At 38.9% G+C, this 20804-nt stretch overlaps 1 protein-coding gene across 2 annotated transcripts in view; it reads right to left on the minus strand.

Moving 5' to 3' along the window:
- Positions 1 to 1867: 1867 nt before the first annotated feature.
- elfn1a (extracellular leucine-rich repeat and fibronectin type III domain containing 1a) overlaps positions 1868 to 20804 on the minus strand; it is a 94972-nt gene continuing 76035 nt past the window's right edge. Inside the window, exons 4-5 of one of the 2 annotated variants that reach the window (XM_072443026.1) lie at positions 3976 to 5868; positions 1868 to 3906 (exon numbers count right to left, since the gene is read on the minus strand). In XM_072443026.1, the coding sequence (XP_072299127.1) occupies positions 3250 to 3906; positions 3976 to 5616 (2298 nt within the window). In that variant the 5' untranslated portion in view covers positions 5617 to 5868 and the 3' untranslated portion in view covers positions 1868 to 3249. Of the gene's footprint in view, positions 5869 to 20804 lie in introns of both variants that reach the window. The other variant, XM_072443025.1, reaches the window with a different exon arrangement.

A 20804-nucleotide genomic window follows, 5' to 3' on the forward strand; every position in this document is an offset into this window, starting at 1 on the left:
TAGATCACAATTTGAATTTTGTAGTGTCATATTATGACAATACAAAATTCAAAATGTGATCTAATCCTGTGACAATCTGGTATTTTGATCGACACTCAAAAGCAGCACATGATGTAGCTTTAGTGCTTTAATGAAGGACAAAAAACGACTGTACTTATATTTAAGTTGCAACTTGTTTTGGGCCCAAATAAAAATTACAAAAACATCAACTAAATGGTTTTATCATGTCAACAATTGGTGTGCCAAAGCTAGGTTATTATCACTTATGGATTCATTTGAGTTAAATGTGTATATGTTAGTTATAAAGTCTCCAAAATGAACAATATTGGTGACACAATTGAGAATATTGCCACTTTAATATGTTTTCCCATCTAATTTCTATGCATTTGTCAGTAAAACGGCGTAATAATCATTATAAACTTTTGAAAGTAAAATGGTGCTTGATCAAGAACAATGGGCGATTCTAATTGTCAGGCATTAGCACTATGGTTTTCCCATGACTACTCCCACCCATGTAAACACTGTAATTATATAATACAGGCGTCATAATCATGTAGAGTTTCTCAATAAAGATGGCTGCCGGTGTAACCGTATGTGCACCCTTAACTTTATTTCACAGTACTTTGTCCCAAAGCAGATAATAACAGAGTATTAGGAAATAAAAATAAAAAAACACATAGTTGTGCTCTTGTTTGTTTTGATGCACTTGAACAACAATATTTCTCATCTCTGAAGTTTTTCTCAACACTCTAAACCGGTTTTTACACAGAAGTGCTACATTATGCAGTATAAAAACGCTAATACGCTAAATGAACTAAAAACCTGACAGCTCTCATGATTTACAGAATTGCTTTATAAAAAATAACAAATGAAGAGTTCTCAACAGTATCTCAGCAAACAAATAAACAACACAAAATAAAGTCAATTTACACGTATACACATTGAAAAATCTTAAGGCGGTTGAAGAAGTCAGTCAAGTTAACACTTTACAAGTTGTTTACATAACACATTCACATCAGGCTCATGAATCACAATCATCATTTGGCTGTACAATGACAAAAGGAATCATATCAAACAATATAATATAATAAAATACTTTGACCCAATACTGAAGTTACTTCAACATAAAACGTATTACTTCTGACTGTTTTGTGGAATGAAAAACAAACATTTTAATTATGATGATCGTGAATTAACACTAGTATACTATTAAACAGTCATTAAGCAGTAATATATTTGTAATAGTTAATAAACAGAAGTTAACAGCTTAAAAACACTGAACAAATGTTGATATACCTGAGCGTTTTACTCAATAATAAAACTTAAGTTACTTTAAAACGGTATTCGAAACAGCTCTTTGTTATAAATGGTCATTGGTCAGTAAGTTTGTAATAGTGTGAAGCAAGGGCCATTCAACTTTGTACAGTTGGACTTCCTCAACTACAACTAGCTTCTTTGGAGGCTAATTAAGAGGAAGAAATCTGAAATTACCTTTGTTTTTCTATGGTAAATAGGGATGTCACATTGTCAAATTTTGATAGTATGATTATTGTGAGAAAAAACACAACGATTTAACTATTATTCACGATTATTCACGATTACTCAGACTGTGATCAAAGAACATCGACATCTTGTCAAACACATTGATGTACCTCAAGTTTGTGACTTTCTGAACAACTAAATGTGGAAAAAACAACCAGACTGCAAATTGAATTAAAAACACTTAATTTTGCTTCCAAATTGTCACGATTATTATTTTTTTTTGATCATGACCTAAATAATCCCGATTATCCATTAAACTGAATAATCGTGACATCCCTAATGGTAAATAACAGCAGTGCTTCCTCTACTATGTAAACTTAAGGTGCTTTCTGGGTTAGTGTGAGATCAGACTATAAATTATATATTATGGCTGTATCAATGTCTTCTAATTTGCTCTTGGGAAAGCACAGCACACTTTTCATGACCACTTTACCTCGAATGACCCTCCCACTAAATTCTTCATAAACCTTAATCGCCTCTTGGTACACAGTGACTGCCTGGATTCTGGTGGAAACAAATTGCCATGAGCCTGTTTGAAATCTGTTATACAAACATCTTCATAGACAGTGTCTGATATTTAGTCAAAAGTATTTCATCATGTACAAATTCACAGCCAGTCAGTCGGAGGATTCACATTCTCATTTTTTTTTTTTTACTAACATACTCACGTTTTATATACAAAAAGACCAGCCTTGTGTCTAAAGAAAAGAAATGTTTTATCAAGCGCTAAGGCGTTGAATCCAAAGAACTTTCTTATCATTGTCACGGAGATTAGTTATAGTACACTCGAAGAAGCAAATGAAAGAAATACAGTTCAAACCAGAATCAAATAAATATGCCTAATATACACGAAAGCTGCCATAGACGGATAAGTATCTATTACATTCATTCAGAGGGAACGTGCTGGCTCCGTCTCGCAAATAAAAGTGTATAGGGTTGAGATTAATTATTGAAATTAATAATCACTGGAAAATAGGCTTTCTTGTATCTGATTCCCAAACTGTGCAGAAATATTGTAAACATTTGTGTTGTTCTACTTTGGTAATAAAGATACAAGTAGTTTATGAGACTGGCACCCGCAACGTTACTGCTTGCACATTTAACTACTACTCTGCAAATACTGTAATGTGTATAGGTGAATACAAAAAGAAATAAAAAGAGGCGGTGAGATGTCAGGCAGGTTTGAACAAGGCTATATACCATTCTTTAGCAACATCTAAAAAAGAACAGCTCTTCCTTGAAAAACCTTAGTTTCCATCCACAAATACTTACAGAATACAGAAATATATAAAACCATATCTGTACATAGATTTGAAGTAAATATATTCAGGGAAAGAAAAAAAAGTTCATTTGAAATCAAGGGTCCGGAAAGTTCTTCAAAAAATATTGAGGTTTCAGTAGACGTATGTTCATAATTATAGTAGTTTACACAACAGCAAATCCACTGTCACAGGACCTGGCCATGCGATACCCAAAAACCTAGAATCCATGATAACATATATTAAGAATTTCCAATATATTTTCTCTTCGATAGATAAAAGAATTCTCCCCGTTGTTTCACATAAATCTCTGATAAATAGCCGTTTCTCGCTGAGTCAAAAGTAAATATGTGGTTGAATATAATGCGGACGTTTTCATGTCTTTAATCATGAGGTTCTTGTGTCATTTCTGCAACAGGATGTCCATTAAAAACAGCTAAAGAGTTCATTATTTATTCTGTGCGGACACGCCTTTCCAGTAGTCTAAAATATCATGCAGGTCCTCATCCTTTGCAAACTGCACTTTCTTCCTCAGCGCGTGTCCCGCCGCCATGTACTCCTCGTCTTTGTGCCGTTTCCTGTGGAGCTTGAACTTCTCCCAAATGCTGTGCGAGGGTTTGCAGTAGTACTCTGGGCTGGACGAGTAGCTGAGATTATGATACTGCGACGACAGCTGTGAGTAAGCTAAGTCTCTGGACCGCGAGTGGGTTAGCGGCTCCAGCATGGACTTGTGCACGTCGGGCCCTTCCAGCTCCTCTATCTGAGCGTCGGTGTACGAGTGCCGGTGGTCGCTGTATTGACGCATCTTCTCCGCCTCGGCGCGCAAGATGGCGGCGGTCGGCGTTACGGTGACGATGGCGTCTCCGGCCGGGGAGTTCTTCTCGATGTACTTGGCTTCGGAGCGATACGGCCTCGGGCTGCGCATGGGCCCCCCTGTGGCGGTGCTGGGCCTCTTGGGGGAGGTGTCTGAACTGCGATGCCGCTGCAGAGAGTGATGGTAGCTGTCCTTGTACGGCGGGGACAAGAGGCCCGATTTATTTTGCGGATGGTCCGATAAAAGCACTAGCTGTGGCTCTGCTGTTGACACCGCGCCCGATTTGACGCCCTGGAAAGAGGTGGACTCAGACTTCAGTGCGTCAATACAGTTGTTAATGATCTGATTGACTTTATCTACCTCTTTTGCGATGGTAGAAATCTCCGCCACAGAACCCTGGCTGTTTCCGGGCATCCCCATCTCACACTCTCTGCGGTCGTGGTGGTCCATGCTCCTCACCTCCATGTAGTTTCCTTTCATCATTTTAGGCGTGCCGCTGATCTCCTGAAACTTATACGGGTCCAGGTCCGCCCCGGGTGGCATGTACGGCATACGCGCCATGCTCTCCCCGGCTAGCAAATGCTTCTGTGACATCCGCGATATTGTCCCTCCCTCCAACTCTTGACCATATTTCAGCTCCATTATGTTTTTCTTCATGCTGCCTGCTTTTTTGTGCTTTTCTTCTTGCTTGCGCTTGCGTCTCAAGCAGTAGTACACCGCCCCAAGGAAAATTACCATAGTGAACAAGCAGCCTAAAATTGTCATAATGTAATGCGTGGCTGTTGCATTGTTGGTAGTCCTTTCTTTTCCACTCCAGGGGCCGGTGGTCACGGTTAGACAAGTGTGGTTGTGACGCAGAGAGTTACGGATAGAGGCGACACAGTAAGTGTAATTAGTGTGGGGTTTGAGATGTTTAAGTTCAATGTCCTCTTGTATATCTTTTAAATTTTGAATATCTGTGAAAAAGCTGTTGTTGTACTGTACTAAGATGTACATTTTCGTGAAGGGTTGGGGGATTTGGACTGCAATAGTAGCCCCTGTGTTGGTTACTTGTTTCAACTTCATAAGAGGTTTCACTTTGAGATTTGTATAGGTTGTACTGATGGTAATGTCCTCTGGTTCGGTGCCAGAAGGACAATCCTCTAACCCACACAGTGTAGCGTCCGGCGGTAGCATCGTGGGCTCTGTTGGTATCGCAATAAATGGAGTGACATAGTCATCAGTGCATACAGTGGTCAGCATGTGCAGCGCGTTCTTGTAAGTTGGATCGTTGGGATTCTGGCTCAGCAAACTGTAGCCAGACACACCAGATGGAGTGTCGCACACCATCCGCTCGTTGGTCCTATTTGGGAACGTCGACAGCCACTTGACGAATCCATACAACTCGCACGAACAGTTGAAGGGATTGGTGTAAAGCTCGCAGGTGGTGAGCTTGGTCAGGCTGGCGAATGTGGCGCCGTCTAACTGCTGGAGCCGGTTCATGGACAAGTCGATGTTTTCGATGTTGGGGCATTCCCAGAAGGCATTGGGTGTCACAGTCTCGATCAGATTGGCCTGGAGGTAGAGGTACTGCAGCTTCCCGAGTCCCCTGAGGACCCCCTCTGTCAGATTACGCATCTTGTTGAAACCCATCTGCAGGACTTGGAGGTTGAATTGAGCAGAGAAAGCCCCGTCTTCGATATAGGAGATGTCATTCTTAGTCAGGTTCAGGTAGGTCAAGTTGGCAAAGCGGCTTAGTGAGGAGTAGTGTATGCTTTTGATTTTGTTCTCATTCAGGCGAAGGTCAACTATGGTGCTGTTGATGTGTTGGGGGATGGCCTCGAACGGTGGCTGGTTTTGGCTACAAATAGCAAGCCACACGAAGCCCTTTTCGCCCTCGATTAACCAGCAGTCTGGCTTAACTCCACCCATTTGAGTCAAACAGACGATGGCTACAGACCAGTAGAAGGCACTAGTCACCACGCCTCTGCTGCAGGCCATTGGTGCTTTTCGGAGAGTCATGTGACCACAAGAAAACGCTGATAGTTTGATTTGCGGGTTCAATACAGCCGGGACAGTCCTGTTGCCAAACCGGCCAAAATCCTGATTTCTGTTATCTTCATGGATTCTTATGATAATATTGTCCAAATCCAAATTTATATCAGGATTCAATGTGCAGCTTCAGGTTAAATTGTGTGAATGTGTTTTTCCGTTCTAAAGTCATTATTCTTCATTTGTGATTATCTGTGCAGCAACTCGTCTGGCTGGAGAAACCTGCAACACAGAGAAAAAAAGACTTATAAATAACATGGCTAAATAATAAGAATGAACAAAGCTGTTACTCTGGGTTTAGTTTGTATTAAGAACTGTGGAAATTTGAGTTTGGTAAGGAATGTTGAAGCTTACAGGGTTTCACATCTCCTCAAATGTTAACACGTAATTTTATTTTCAGGCATCATTTTATGAAATGCCCAAGCAGGATAATTGAATATCAGTAAATGTAATGTTTTTTCCTTCAAACACCATTTTGAGATTTTGTTTTTCTGTCCACCAGAATGTATCAATATGCAAATTTTGTTGTAAAATTTACGTTGGCACATATAAAAAAAAAATAAAAAAAAATCTGAATATCAATCAAATATACAGGCTGCTGAGACTTTCTAATAAATATAGAACTTTGGATTTCTTAGAACCATTTTGTTGCTTGGGCTTATCTTCTCCTATGTGTTTGATTCAATGACAAGCAATTTCTTGCATTTAGAATAGAAAAAAAAGCCACACAAAAGGTAAAAAAACCAGTACATTTAATTTGAATTGACAAAAAAACCCAAATATCTTTCTGTTACACTGTCACAAAAACACTGCAGAAAGATAGGTCTCAAGGTTACAACAAGACCTCTCCATTCACACAATTAAAGAGGTATTTGCTGTCCCCGTGGCAGCCTGCTGTTAAAGGAAACTGCCAGCCAATTACCGTTTGACAGTTTGGGGAAAGCAAGGTCCCACTTTTCACACTATTAATCTGAAGACTGTCACATGCATCTGAGACTTTAATTAATGTCTTAAAATGGCACATTATTTAAACACAGGATAAACAGGACATGACTGGTTAGTTCCAGTAACGACACTTATTCAATTTAAGATATTTCATTAACATCAACATTTTTTTAATTTCTATGGTTACATTATGATCCAGTCTCATACCTTTCATGTATTGTTAAATGTGTGTTCTTTTTTTGTCCAGTACAGATAATTGGGTCGCTCTATATACGTATAGCCTATTGTCAAAAAGGGTGATGATTCTGAGAAGCCACCAGGAAAGTAATAGGTCAGATCTGTGGAGAGGCGAGCCTGCTCACTGGAAGGTATTTTTGATGCAGTAAAAACACCTGTTATTTAATAAACTCAATATAGATACGTTGAAGAACATATTGAGGAACAGGCAGGTGGTTGACAATCTAACAGAAACGTTGCATAGTGCACCTTAAAGTAAGTGAAGTGAAAATAGTTATTGAGGAGAAAAACATATAACAATCAATACATATATGTTGTCATTAGTGTCAAAAAGTTATAAAACTATTATAACTTCCACCACATGGGGACAGTGAAACAAACTTGAGCTACAAACCATTTTTATTTCACAATAGCAGGATGACTCAGTTTCAGCAGATTAAAAAAGCTAAATATGCTTATTTTGAGTCCAAAGTGAAATGTTCGGCCACCATTTGGATTGCTCAAATGCAGTGCAGACCAGGACAGTCTGACCTGTAGGGCCACGGCGGGAGCAAAAAGGTGCTTTTATGTGCCAGAGGTAATGGTTTTCCACAACAGAGATGATCATACTCAATAGAATTAATGTGACATTTTATAGTCTGCTGAATTTGCTTCAGCTTCACAAGGACAAAGACAATTCCTGCTGTCATTTGACCTTTACCAGAGTTTAGCTTAAAACATTACTGCTAGATTTCAAATGTCGTACTTGTTTTGAATCACAATGTAAGATATGAGAAGTCAGTCATTTTAAAACTGGCATAAATTGTTTAGTGGGATCTGTCTTTACAAGTGCACTGTCCCTTTTCTGAAGGAAGGCACTCCACATGCATTTCTTTACCTGAAATGTTCCATTTTTCAAGAAATTAAATGCAGGATAGATATGTTACAGCTGTGAAAAGTGACATAGTGAACCTTTTAAATGCAACTTTTTTCAGTGTAGTTAATATCCTTTTTCCAGTCATTTTGTCTAAAAATGTATGCGCAAACTCTTTTTGATGCTTTCTTGGAAGCTTGTCTTCTACACACTTCCTGTTTTATGTAGAACTAGATATCCATATCTAAAATATTTTAGTTTTATGAACCTACACAGCTGTGCAAGAAGCTACACATAGGTTAAGGAGAAGGCCCGATATTATTTTGAACCAATTTGTACATAAAGGGGAAATATATTAGTATTTATTTTATTTTTTATATTAACTGTGTAAAAAGAAAGAAAATGTTTTTGATGCATATAAACTATTTTTTCTAATTAACTTTGAATAAACAAAAAAGAAAAACTGAAAAACAAAAGGGTTCAATGCATTATGCAGAATATATTATGTCCATCCACTCAACATAGACATGTACGATAAACCTGCTTGCTACTGTAACATAATAATTTCAGACTTTACAGCGTGTCAGCCTTTAACCACAACAGAAATACAGCCTTTCTGCAAAATTATGATTCATTGACGCAGATTGTTTTGGATTACTGACAGAATACTATGGGGTTTTACAGTCTGTTTTTGGACAAGGGGAGGCTGGTGATTCACTGTTTGAGTCATCCTCAGCCGTGAACTCTGGAAGACTGGATCTGATAAAGTGAGACAAAAGCTGAGGCCTAAAGCCCCCAATGTGTGAACGACCCAGAGGCAGCGATAACATGGGAATCCATAATGCTCAGATTACAACCTTCATGTTCAATATTGCATGTGTTTACTGTAAATAGGAAAACCGTTTTGTCTCCTGCAGCATATTTACGATTTGTGCTCGTCCATTTTGGTTCCCACTGACGGGAGCATGAGAACCGTAAATGCAATGTGTGCAATGGGTAAATCACTTTAGGTTAAACATGCCAACATGAACTGGGCCAGTGGTTAACAACCTTTTTTTTTCCTCCCTTTAAGCCCTCTTACTCACACTGGAAACTTGCCAAGCCCCACAGTTCCCAAACCGCAGCCCAGACTAACACAATATATGACATTATAAATTATATTACTGTTCCAAACCAAGATTTATTATATTTGAGTTGTTGCTGTTCCTAAACCGCTTTTCTAATCATACGAAATGGCATTTTTGCTACTTAATAGGGTTGTCAAAAATATAAGATATAAATCAGTATTAAAAGTAGTATTGAAACTAGATACTCAGTTGAGCGAGTATCAAAATGTGACAGTTTTAGATTGAGCTCTCTCAAAACTATTATAAGGGTTTGTTATTCTGAGTTGAAAATGTCTCTTTGTATATAAAACCATGACCACATTTTTATTTATCACTGCAGGGTCAAATCTGTATCGAGCATGGATCAAATTCCTTAGTATGGAAATCGAGTTTAATATTTTAACGACACTACAACTGCTTAATTTGCACAGTTCGTATTTTTGATGAGCCGACTCTCTGGAGGCTCTGGGGGCAAAGACTCACACCTCATCAAAAGCCAATTTGTTGGATGATGACCATAAAGAAGCAACTGCCAAGGACAATTGAGAGACTTTGTTGGATGAGAATCATGTGGAAACAACTGCCTGTGACCATCCCAGACAATTGTTTCCCTGTCATGGTTCAACATCAGATTGAAGGAAGGGTCTTGAAGTTAGATATCTTTCCCCCCCCCCGAAATATGTCCTCAAAATCAAGATCAAGATTACTTTATTTGTCCCAGAGGAAATTTGTCTTGGACACACAGGCTGCCACACACAAAGACAATTATGTGACAGCGCAGTCATCCGTGTCACCGCAGGGCAGCGCCAGCAGGAGGCATTAAAAGAATCGGTTGCAGGCTCCTTCCAAAACACTTTTGAAATCTCCAATCTTTAAAAAAAAAAAGAAAGTTGGAAGAGTTTTCATTATTTTCAGGGGGTATTTAATTATTGCTGTATGAATAGAAAAATAGTAGTGGTGGTGGCAGCAGCAGTGTTCACTTAGTCAACTCAAATATTTTCATCATAGTTCTCGTAAATGCCGTATTTTCATCATCAGAAACTTTATTAATGGCTACACAAACAGTTTGGTGTGATTGCTTTCGTATAGACTCAGGGCCGTAGACTCAGCGACGTAGACTTCACGACGTTTCACTGACATAAAGAGGCTGGACTTGACCGCTGGAGTGGGATGGTGCCAGTGCACACACGGTGATGGGGTTTGAACCGATGACTAATAACTGGGGCGTTCAAAAGCATCACCTGTGTGGGAGATGTTTGCCATGGCCTCATATCCAGGCAAAGAAAGAAGTGAGCATTTTTCAATTTGTCTGGACCTGGTTTAGTGTCAGTTTCGTCCGGGCAGACTGGGGAACATAAGCTCCAGAAACAAACTCAACGTCCAAGAAACACGTCTGTTCAAGTTTATAAAGCAATGCCATACAATGTATCATGGTTAAACTAAAATATAATGTTTTCTGGTTGACTAAAAAAACTATTATTCGACTAAATTGGTTGACAAAGTTAACGTGACATTTTCATCAGCCAAAACTGGACTAAAGGTTTTAACTCTTCTTGGCTGTATATTGTTGAGTCTTCTGCAAAAAATAATGACGAGTTGGTGAAATCGCTCAGCTGTGAGTTTCAAAATCACTTTCTATAATACATTGAATCATTATTATTTTCATGTTTTGAATTATTCCCCATCTCTCCGCTTGTGTGTGTGTCTTCCATCGCTTCTCAAATCCAGTCTGTGAGAGATCATATTGTACATAATCACATTGTACTCAATATCACAAGTCCTTTCTAATCCCTCCTTAGATAAGCCGCCACTAGAGAACACATATTAAGGATTTCGCTCCACAAATATCATTACGTCTCACAAAACCGAGTGAAATGATCTGTAGAACGAAACCAAAAGGGACTGGTTACCTATTCAAGCACAGATAAGACACGTAAACACAAAGCTGTTGTGGACACAGGCGGAGAATGCCAAAGGGTACCATTACTAAAGCGCCGTCCTCACCGCCACAAAAGAGCAGCGAAGGCGACGGCAGAGAAGGAGAGCCAAAGAAAAGGAGAGTATGAATGCCCCAAGGGGAGGAGAGGGAGCTAGAGAGAGAGCGCAACGGTACAAATCAAATGTTCCATGAAATGAATATGAAAAATACAGCGCGGCGAAATATACGGTAAGGCAAAAATACGACTGCGAGAAAAACGGTGTGTTGTTATTATTCCCCAATCTCTGACCTTTATCTCAAATACCACCGCATAGAACCGGGCGGACCCAACCTTCGCCCGCACACTACACGACACCCCTGCACCGAGGCCCTTTGGCGGCTAAATGGACGTTTAAGTTAAAGCAGAGCAGGTCGCATCTCATTTCAAATGCATTGGCTGAGTTTTTGTTTGTCCACAGCGACTCACTCCGCAGAGCCTCCAGCTGATTCACTGCCCCACTGCTGAAGCCCATGCATAAATTATGGGGCAGCTCTCATTAGGTCTGAACTCAAATTTAACTCAAAAATAAGTAGATTTTGTGAGAGTTCTCAATGGATTTGTGGTGACTTATAAACGAATAAATAAAGAGTGGCTCTTCGATTGCGTAACTTGTTTATGGTAGAAGTAATGTGCTCCTTTATGCATTTTTCACCCTAAAAACAACAGAATCTGCACTAAATTAATGTGCGATTGGAAGGTTTTGCGAGTCTCTCAAGTGTATATTAATTCATAGTTGCAGTCACATTTCAGCTACATCCGCAGTTTTTTTAATTTGTAAAAATAACCCAAGATAAAGGACTTAAAGGCAAGAGACAGTAAAAAAAAGTATTAATCTTAGACAAATCATAATTTAATACTCACACAAATATAACGTTTTCATGTGTAAATAAGGCATTTTATGTGTAAAAATTACCAACAATTCACATACATTTGTTCTTTTTGTTGACATATTAGATACAACAAAATGTACTGAGGGGATTTTGAATATTTTTTTCAGTCCTAAGACCTCATTTTTTTGGAGTTGACACATAAATAAATCAGGCTTTTAATTGGATATAAAAAAAAAATCTTCAGTATGATTTATTAACATTAAACAGCCATGGAAGTTTCAATGTCTCATAGAAATCTATAGATGGAGTAGCTTTTGGTGCAGATTTGTCAATGTTTCCAGGTGAAAGCTTATAATGAGCGAACAAACAGTAGTATACATATCATTTTGAGGCTTTTCTATACAATTACGTACATTTGATACTTCCCAAGAGCATAAAATGTACCAGATGAATTATTCCCATTAGATATTTTTGCAAATCTCATTGTAAAGTAGAAGATTCTGGAAAAAAAAATACAAATTCCATGCACATAGTGCTAGCATAATGTTAACAAGAAGTTAAAATGTGCTGATGTCCTTGGGCTTATATATGATCTGCTAAACGTTTATATAAGCCTGATAATTGAGAATCTATAGAAATGGATTATACATCTAATAAATCTATGCCCCTGGCTCAAAGCACAAAAGATTAAACTAAAGCGCAATACATGCTGCTTTGCTGTATTTGATGCGTTGCAAGGACACTTAAAAACATTGTGTCTCTCTTTTCTTTTGAGCAACATTTTATGCATTGAATGAAGAATAATTTCGTACATCCCTCAACGTTGTCCCAGTGCATCCTCAGCGTACCAAAACAGAAACACTGCCTGTAGTGTTAAGTTGTTCGGGGCCTAAACAAAGCAGAAAACATTTAAATTAATTCCACTCCCTTCAGACTCATGTAAATTGTGTCTCATTACAGCTCAAAGCCACAATTTTCTATTTGCAGGCGAGAGACACTGACAGCGTAGGTCAATAAGCCTCACCACACAGCTGTTTGTATAGAAGTGGAGGCTTGAGTGCTGCGGGCCACTCAAGGCATCGGACCGTATACCTCCATCAGAAATAAAGGCAGTCGCTGCACAGCCCAATGCCATTTGCGCGCTGTGTAATGGTAGCTTTCCTTTGTCTCTGCCCCTTGAACCTGCTGAGACCCAGCTTCTGATAATCAACTTCTTGGACTCTTCTACTTACGGTTGGCTCATACCTTACTTATGCTAGAGAGAAAGCTACAGATTTACCATTAAAAAGCTGCGTGATTTTTACTTTTGATGTACACTTGCTTCCACAAGAATAGGGAGCTTATTCATTAACGCTGGAATAAATGTTCAAGTGGATCGTGTCAGAGTTATGCAAAAATAACTCAAATATAGAATGCCAGTGAGTGATTTTCAAAGGTAATTAAAGGTAATTATAAAGCTTCCATATGATGCTTTTAAACTTCTTTAGAATACCTTTGTACATGCTTTAGTATTTCATATTTTCAAATCTAGTCATTAACAGTATTATTTTGTTCAGATTCCCTTTCACATATAATAATCATAATGACAGTCACATAACCACAATGACCTTCCCAGTCTCCCATCCCAGGACTAACCAGGCCCAATCCTGCTTAGCTTCTATGGAGGACCCTGAGTGCCACGCTAAATGGGATAAAATGTTTATTAAAAGAGTCTTTAAGAGAACCTTCTAATATATTAGTTAAAAAGACAATTAATACATTACACTCTCCGGAGGGCCAGGAGAGCCACAAAAAAACTAAACCAAGAACAGGCTATTTAGAGAATTTAGTTTTCCCAAAATGCTTTGTAAATGCAAATAATTAAAACAATTTCAACAGAAAAACAAAAAAAAGTATTTGTAAAAGATTAGACGAGTCATGATGAAATAAAAGCTCATGAAAGGTGAGTTACACTAACCCCTAGTGGCTTACATTTGGCTATAACTTACAAATCCTATGAGGCGATATCAGACTAGGAAGAAAAAGAGAAGGTAAGAGTAGAAACGCCTGAACATTAATCTTTGTGGTTTGTTGTGGCTGTCCAGAATGGTCCGGTTTCCCAGAGCACCCCAGGAGAGCTCCTGCAAATCCAGCCAGTGCTCCAAGGCAAACTTTGACACACAAAAAGAAAAATGCACCGCACCTCCGCTATCTCCACCGCCAGTGCCTCTTCTATTTGTCGTCTGTCTATCCTTGAATCATCAGCGCGCATACTAAATCATTGTCTGCTCAGTCTCCAAGCGCCTATACAAAAGCCAAGTATCAAAGATCATATAGAATTTTTTTTTTTCTTTAAGTCACTGCCTCTCTTGTGTGCAGCTGTTGTTTTGCTATCTGGAGCTTTAGTGACTCTGCAGATCCATCCATCTCCAGCGGTTTACTTCATCCATACCAATGTCTGCCCTTTTATTTGATGTCAATGAGAATGCATGCTGGGAAGGGGGGGGTAGTAAAGACAGGAAACTAGGAAACGAATCAATTGAGTTGAATTGGAAAGACTTTCTCTTGGGGAACTAAAACATTGTGCTCATTGAAGAAGTGAATTGCTTTGTAGAGCGAAGGAGAACGAGGGCACATATACGGAGGTTACATCAAAGGATATTAAACTCATACATCCATTACTTAGGGAATAAAATCTGGGAGAAGAATTGATGGTCTTCATTGAGTACAGCCCGCCTAAAACGCCCTCACTTTATCGTCGGTATAGCTCTTGTTTGAGTGCTGCAGTGTTTCAGCAAATTCATTTCAGTTAGTATGACTCGACAAACTTTTCTTATAAAACGTGGAGTATTGTGCGCCACCTCGGTGCAACCCGTTCATTTGTTTCTCACACAAAAGCTTTTATTCAACGCCGCAATTGGAAATGCTGGCTCGTATAAAATGGTGCCAGAAGACATTTTTGCCCTTTTTATATCAATTTAAACACACTGACGCTGCGAAGAGAAATGATTGATAGGTATGGGTTATAAAAGCTGCACGGATGTTGCTCATCTTTAAGCAGACTGTAAAGATTTTAGGAGAAACATTCGTAGTTGCTGATACGCTTCACTGCAGACAGTTAAATCGAACATGACGGACCTAGAATAATACAGCATAATAGTGTATTGTTGATAGAAATATGTGTATTTTTTACATTTTGTTTTAATAATGTTGCTGTCTTTCTTATGAAACTATATTTGTGTATGTGGGTTGGAGTCTGTATAGTTCAGATAACAATTACGGTGATCAAAATACGATAGTATTTTTAAATATTGCACAGATCATCAACAGATCGCTTCTTTAGTTGATTACAGCCCTACATTCCAGGCAAAACATCTCCATGGAGACAAGCAGGTGTTACATAGTAAACCTTTAAGTTAACATTTGGGTACCATGAACTTTAAAGCATACTTTTGGTGTAGTGTTACCTATGAAGGCAATTCAGGCAGAACATTTATAGTATTTTCCAAGCTGAAGTAGTATTGAGAACAGTATAAAGGACTGAAGTAGTAACTATTGACTTTTTACCCTTCTACCTTCTACCCACCTTATTGACTAGAACACTCTGGTTATGAAATTATTATCGTAGGGAAAAGAAAATATTATAGATCATTGCTTGCTCCTTTCTTGCGATACAAAATAAATTGCATACAAATCACTTTCCCTTAATTAGGCTGCCTTGGAAGATAAACCAAAGACAAGCCAAATAACATTACTGCCATCAATTAGCGTAGGTTCTCGCTAATTAGCTCCAAATTAGCATCTGGATAATAATAGAAGTGCGGGCTGATCTCAATTAAAAGCAAAGCTACGTCGGTGCTAAATGTCATCCCCAGATCCTTTTGGATAATTAAGGCCTTTGGTGCAAAGGTTGGCCTAATAGAGACACGCGAGGCAGACATCTTGAATTCCTAAGTGCCAGAACTAAAGTTATTCCTACGGACTCTTGTGGTGTTTGGTATTCCACGCAGGTGTCATACTCTGTAAAACTTTAAATGACTTACTGCCCGGCCATCGCTTGTACATTTAGATACCTGCACTGCATTGTTCCGGGACAATCGAGAGTCCTTCAGCTGGGTTCACTTGTGCGGCTTAGAGGACCGCAAAAAATCTCATTACCCACTAAAAGCACTACATGGGCGACAAGATGATAAGCCAACTAAAATGGCCGCTACACTAATGGAAAAAATGCACTTGGAAGAATAAAGCAGGCTATTACAATGGTTAACGGAAAACGGGTAAAAACGATAGCGCCGAGGTTGAGCAGGTACACTATCTTTTAGCACGTTGATATTGCACTGTAAAATATACAGCTTTGTAGGAATAGCCTTATCTTGGCCAAACGCATACTGATGGAGTCAAAAAAAAGGAACTCTGAACTGAAGTACATTTATCAAAGAAGGCAGGGGCAAAGTAATTTAATTCTGTATGTAAGAGTAAGTTCCAACATAGGGATAACACCTGAAGCTTTAAGGGCAATTTTCCAGGCCATCGAGTGACCATCAACTCAGCACGTTGTTCTGCCCGGAGAGCCCGAGCATCTGCCACATATGTCTGCCGCTGCTGACTCATGACATCTTGAAGAGAAAAAAGTCAATGTGTAGTTGCGACGTGCAGGTATTTTATTGACATTAGAGAAATCCCTTTAACTGCAGTAAAAGCTGCTCAAAATAACACGTTCAACTTGGCAAATATCTGAAAAACACTCAAATATACATAACCATACTTTTTTAATGTATTTTCTTCTTCTTTTTTTAATTACACACCTTCATTTTACCAGGACGTCCCATTACGATTCTGAATATGTTTTGCAAGACAGATGGCCAAGGTCTCAGCATAAACAATCTCTCTCAAGAAAATCAGTTCCAATTCTCAATCAATACACTTTTCTTGAACTTGCAACAGCTTGCAATTCAAGTTTTTTTTTTGCAAATTATTCCTAGACCATGGTGCAGAGTAGGAAAAAGGAATTGATGCATAGAAGTTATGAGTTATTAAGGACACGTACTTATTTGCAAAACCGGTTAGCACTTAGTAAGACCATTCGGACATCGCATTTACGTTTTTTTCTGTATCTTTGTAGATTTGAGGGTAATATTGTTAATTTGTCCTCTGCCATTGACATATGCTTCAATGCTGCAAGGGCAACATTTCAGGAGCAGTAAGTGAGTGAAGTTCCTGGTCAGGAGGAGCTGGAAGATTAGCTCAATGTGCAGTTTAGGTTGGTGCAGCAAACCAGAACAAATGAAGGAATCTACCACGTGTAGAGAGAACATGCTCCATAAAGGCTTTTGTAAAAAATAGGCAGTGACACCCTTCATCCTCCCTCCTTGATATAAAGATGGTACGACCTACGACAATTACTCTTGCCATGCTCAGTCGCGTTTTCCCACTAGTTAACCCTCAGCAAGTGGCTGTGCTAATTTAATTATGCTCCACTACAGGGCTGCTCGTGTGACGGACAGCTGGGAACAACGTGGCAGTGGTGATTGACAGGTGGGGAACTGAATCGCTGCACCCATCTGACCTCATAGACTGCCTGACATATTTGAAATAGATGGCCTTATCAGTGAGAGTAGAAGGACATTTAACTCCAATTGTTGGGATCTGAGGAGGCGGCAGCTGATGGCACGACATGTTGCTGATTGTGAAAGTGCCGTTTAAAGTTGTTTTGTGGATTGAAAACCAAAAACATTTGTGTCCAATGAGTATTCATAAGTGCAGGACTCAGGATAAAGAAGTCACCTTAAGTAGCAATGTATAACATAACATACCATCTATAACTGTACTTGGAATAATTTCAGATTTTTAGGTAGATAAATAGTGTAAATACCGGTGTACAAATACAAATACAAATCTTTGTAGTAAATGTTATATCCTTAAGCATGTTTTTGTGATCTCGCTGGTGGTCGAGTTGTAAGTAAGTAAAGTAAGTAAATTACAAATAGTTTTAAGCTATTTTGGACGTATATCAATAGCAAAAGAACATGTAACAGAAAATAATTGATTTAATAATAAAATAACAGATTTATTTGCTGAAAGAATCATTTGTCCATGAGTTCGGGTGTATTCAGAGAGTGAGTACTTCATACAAAAAAGGTCGGGAACTGATATAGCGTGCAGGAGACATCATCATACCAAAGCAATCCTTGACACAACAACGTTTAATTTCCTCTCCGTCACTTCTATTTGTAAAAAACAAAAATTAGCCAGCGATTGAATGAATGAATAAATACATTTAGCATATATAAGCTACTTGCACACAGCAACAATGCCACATTCTGTTGCTGCGTTCTCATTTCAAACCGTGTACATGTCTCGTGTAGTGATTTGTTGATTAGATGTCACACTCCTTGAATGAGGGTGTGCCTCTGGGAAATTGCACAGTGATTTGAGACACCCAAACTAAACATTCTTTCTTTTCCATCGCTTTCATGCAAGTAAATTCAAACGGACAACAGCAATAAAAATGCTAATTCTGGAGTTGGCTTATCTTCCTTTATCTCCTCTATAATGTCCATTAGTGGCTCAATAGAGTATTTGTGTCCCCTCACACCTAACGGGGATAAAAGTCCTCCCGAAGGTGGTCCTGTCACCTCTGCTCGCGATCTCCTTCACATGCAGCTGCAGAGAGAAGCGCTCATTGGTTTGATAGTCAGGAAAGATCTGCGCGTGTGCTGCATCTTTAGCCCTCGTCGAGCCCCAGCGAATATGCCCTGTCAGAGCCAATAACGTCCCTTGCAACACAAACAGACACTTTCATATCTCCATTGCACTGTTTTTTTTCCATTTGCTTCTAGCCTCTCATTTCTGCTCTTACAGCGTACAGCACGGATATGTGGCAAAAAGGGAAGATCACTTTATATTGTTCATGATGGTGAACAATTTATTTGACTGTCACCCCAAAATACCTTGTTTTTGTTCAGTGAAAAAAGTCTAGGTGAATATGTATTTATAGCGGATCATCTGTCTTATCAACAGATTATCATAGAAGATAACAAATTAATCTATATTTCACATCAAGGGGCTGTTAAGTACAGGACTACCGGGGCCTGTACTTTGGCATACTTGATGTGAAGAAAGAAATATGCACTTGTCGTACGCTGTCATTTATAAAGCTTTTTCTAAATAGGAAATTCTCAGTAATAGTTAAAAAACAAAACAAAAAGTATTTAGTGCAGTTAATATTCTCCTGCCTATTAGTGTCTTGTTGTGTCTCCGGGTAATTGCAAGTTAATCACAGGGCTTATGGCAAACAGCAATTTAGTCCCCTAATGCCCAGGCTTCATTTATTGAAAAAAGGAATACTCTATAGTTAAACTAAAGAATGAGTCACAACACATGTGCGAAATCTACCCAATTCACATATATTCTTTTTTAGCAATGTTTATTTAAAAAAAAGAAGGGGTCCCAAGAGACAGCCTTGTGGATCTCCATTAAAACCCTTCTTAAATATGTTTACACACATTTAACATTTGAAATAAACAACATACAGTACAATACAAATCTATAATTTAATATATCTATTATGTACAAAATGTACCAGATAACAAATATACTAAAATATAGTATTCATTTAAATAATAGCGAGTGTCTATAGAGCCGCGGCACGCGGCTGAAACTGCCATGTTACTTTTGGGCCGGCTGTGCGCCGCGATTCCTGAAACTGCGCCGCTATTTGACCGCGTTTTAGCGCCGTTTTAGACCGCGCCGGGTTAAGGTTAGGGTTAAGGTTAAGGTTAAGGTTAGGGTTAGGGTTAGCCATGAGGCTATAACGGGCTATCAGGGAAATACCGCGGTCCCTGAAACTGTGCAGCCATTTGACCGCGCCGCGGCTCTCCAGCCTAAATAATAAACTCTATGTTTTTTTCCCAATAATAATAAAGCAAACATTCTAAACACAGTATAGTGTATACAGTATATACAGTATAAAATGTCTTAAAATCATTGCAGGATTTGAATAAGGTCAACCTTTTCCTTTAGTAGTTAAATTGCTACAAGTAATGATCATACCAGTCAACAAGTCAGCAACTACCGACCTTAGTCATAGGATCAAACAATTATTTCCATTGTAAACTAAGATAATACTGAACTGTTCGAATAAGGGGATTTACTCATTAATTGCCGTGGCCATGTTTGAGATGTATGTAGGTACATATGCACAGCTGTACGGTTTATTCTGCACACGTGTAGCAGAATGGCTAGTCAATAAATGCCAGAACAACCCAATAAGCAGTAGAGACAGCAGCAATTATCATTAAAGAGCAAGTGAAAGGTCAAATGCCAAGTTCAATTAGACAGCAGCTGATGTCTTATAAGTCATTTTACTTTTCAAATGTTCCCACAAGATAACTACACAAACTTTAAGGGCCGGCTCTGTTATTATTCCATTATGTTAAAGTATTTTGGAAAAGTGTAAAATAAAGCAGAGTAATCTGATGGAATAAGCCTTTTATTCAGGTCCATGTCTCTAAGCCCGTCTAAGCTCACTTTAATTGGAGCGAAAGAGGCCCACTTAGCTGTGATTGGTGGAATTAGTCTTGCACTGCTACCAATCTAACCACTGGCAACTACTCATATGTCTTGGAGGCGTATTTACAGCTATGAAATATGAAAAACATGTTTTTTGGCTACTCTAATTATAGTAAAATATTCAATGAATTTGCTGCTTGTAAATTACATTTGAAGCCACAAGTGCCCTGGACAGACCGATAGAAACATGGTTGCAATGCTGTGGCTTTACGACCGCCGCAAATCACTTCTTGGTTTGTGGGCAAAAACTCTGCAAAACCCCTGAGCCACTGCGCCTTTAGTGACAAATAAAGTAAACATAAATCTTGAAGTACAACAATAAAACTACTGACCACTATAAGAGTACATACTACATATACAGAAGTGCATTTCTTAACAACTTCTAACTGCCTGTCTTGCATGTTATTGAATAGACTTGTCATTTGCTGCTATTGACGACTTGCATTCCCCTCACGTCCCCATTGTTTACAGGTTTCATATTAAGTCTGCAATTACTCACAATTATTGATGCACTTCTCGTGGGCTTAAGTAAACTCTGATTAACATTGCAATGCCAGTGTTCTGGATGAATGCGGCGTCAACACAGATACAGACTCATTTTGCCGTCGCTCGTCATGTCGGCGACTTCTCATCATCTCCCCAGCAATGCTTTGGCGCC

Source organism: Eucyclogobius newberryi, unplaced genomic scaffold (assembly GCF_026437365.1).
Source record: "Eucyclogobius newberryi isolate DKJ021-1_F unplaced genomic scaffold, fEucNew1.0.hap1 SCAF_13, whole genome shotgun sequence".
In the NCBI taxonomy this organism is placed as follows: Eukaryota; Metazoa; Chordata; class Actinopteri; order Gobiiformes; family Gobiidae; genus Eucyclogobius; species Eucyclogobius newberryi.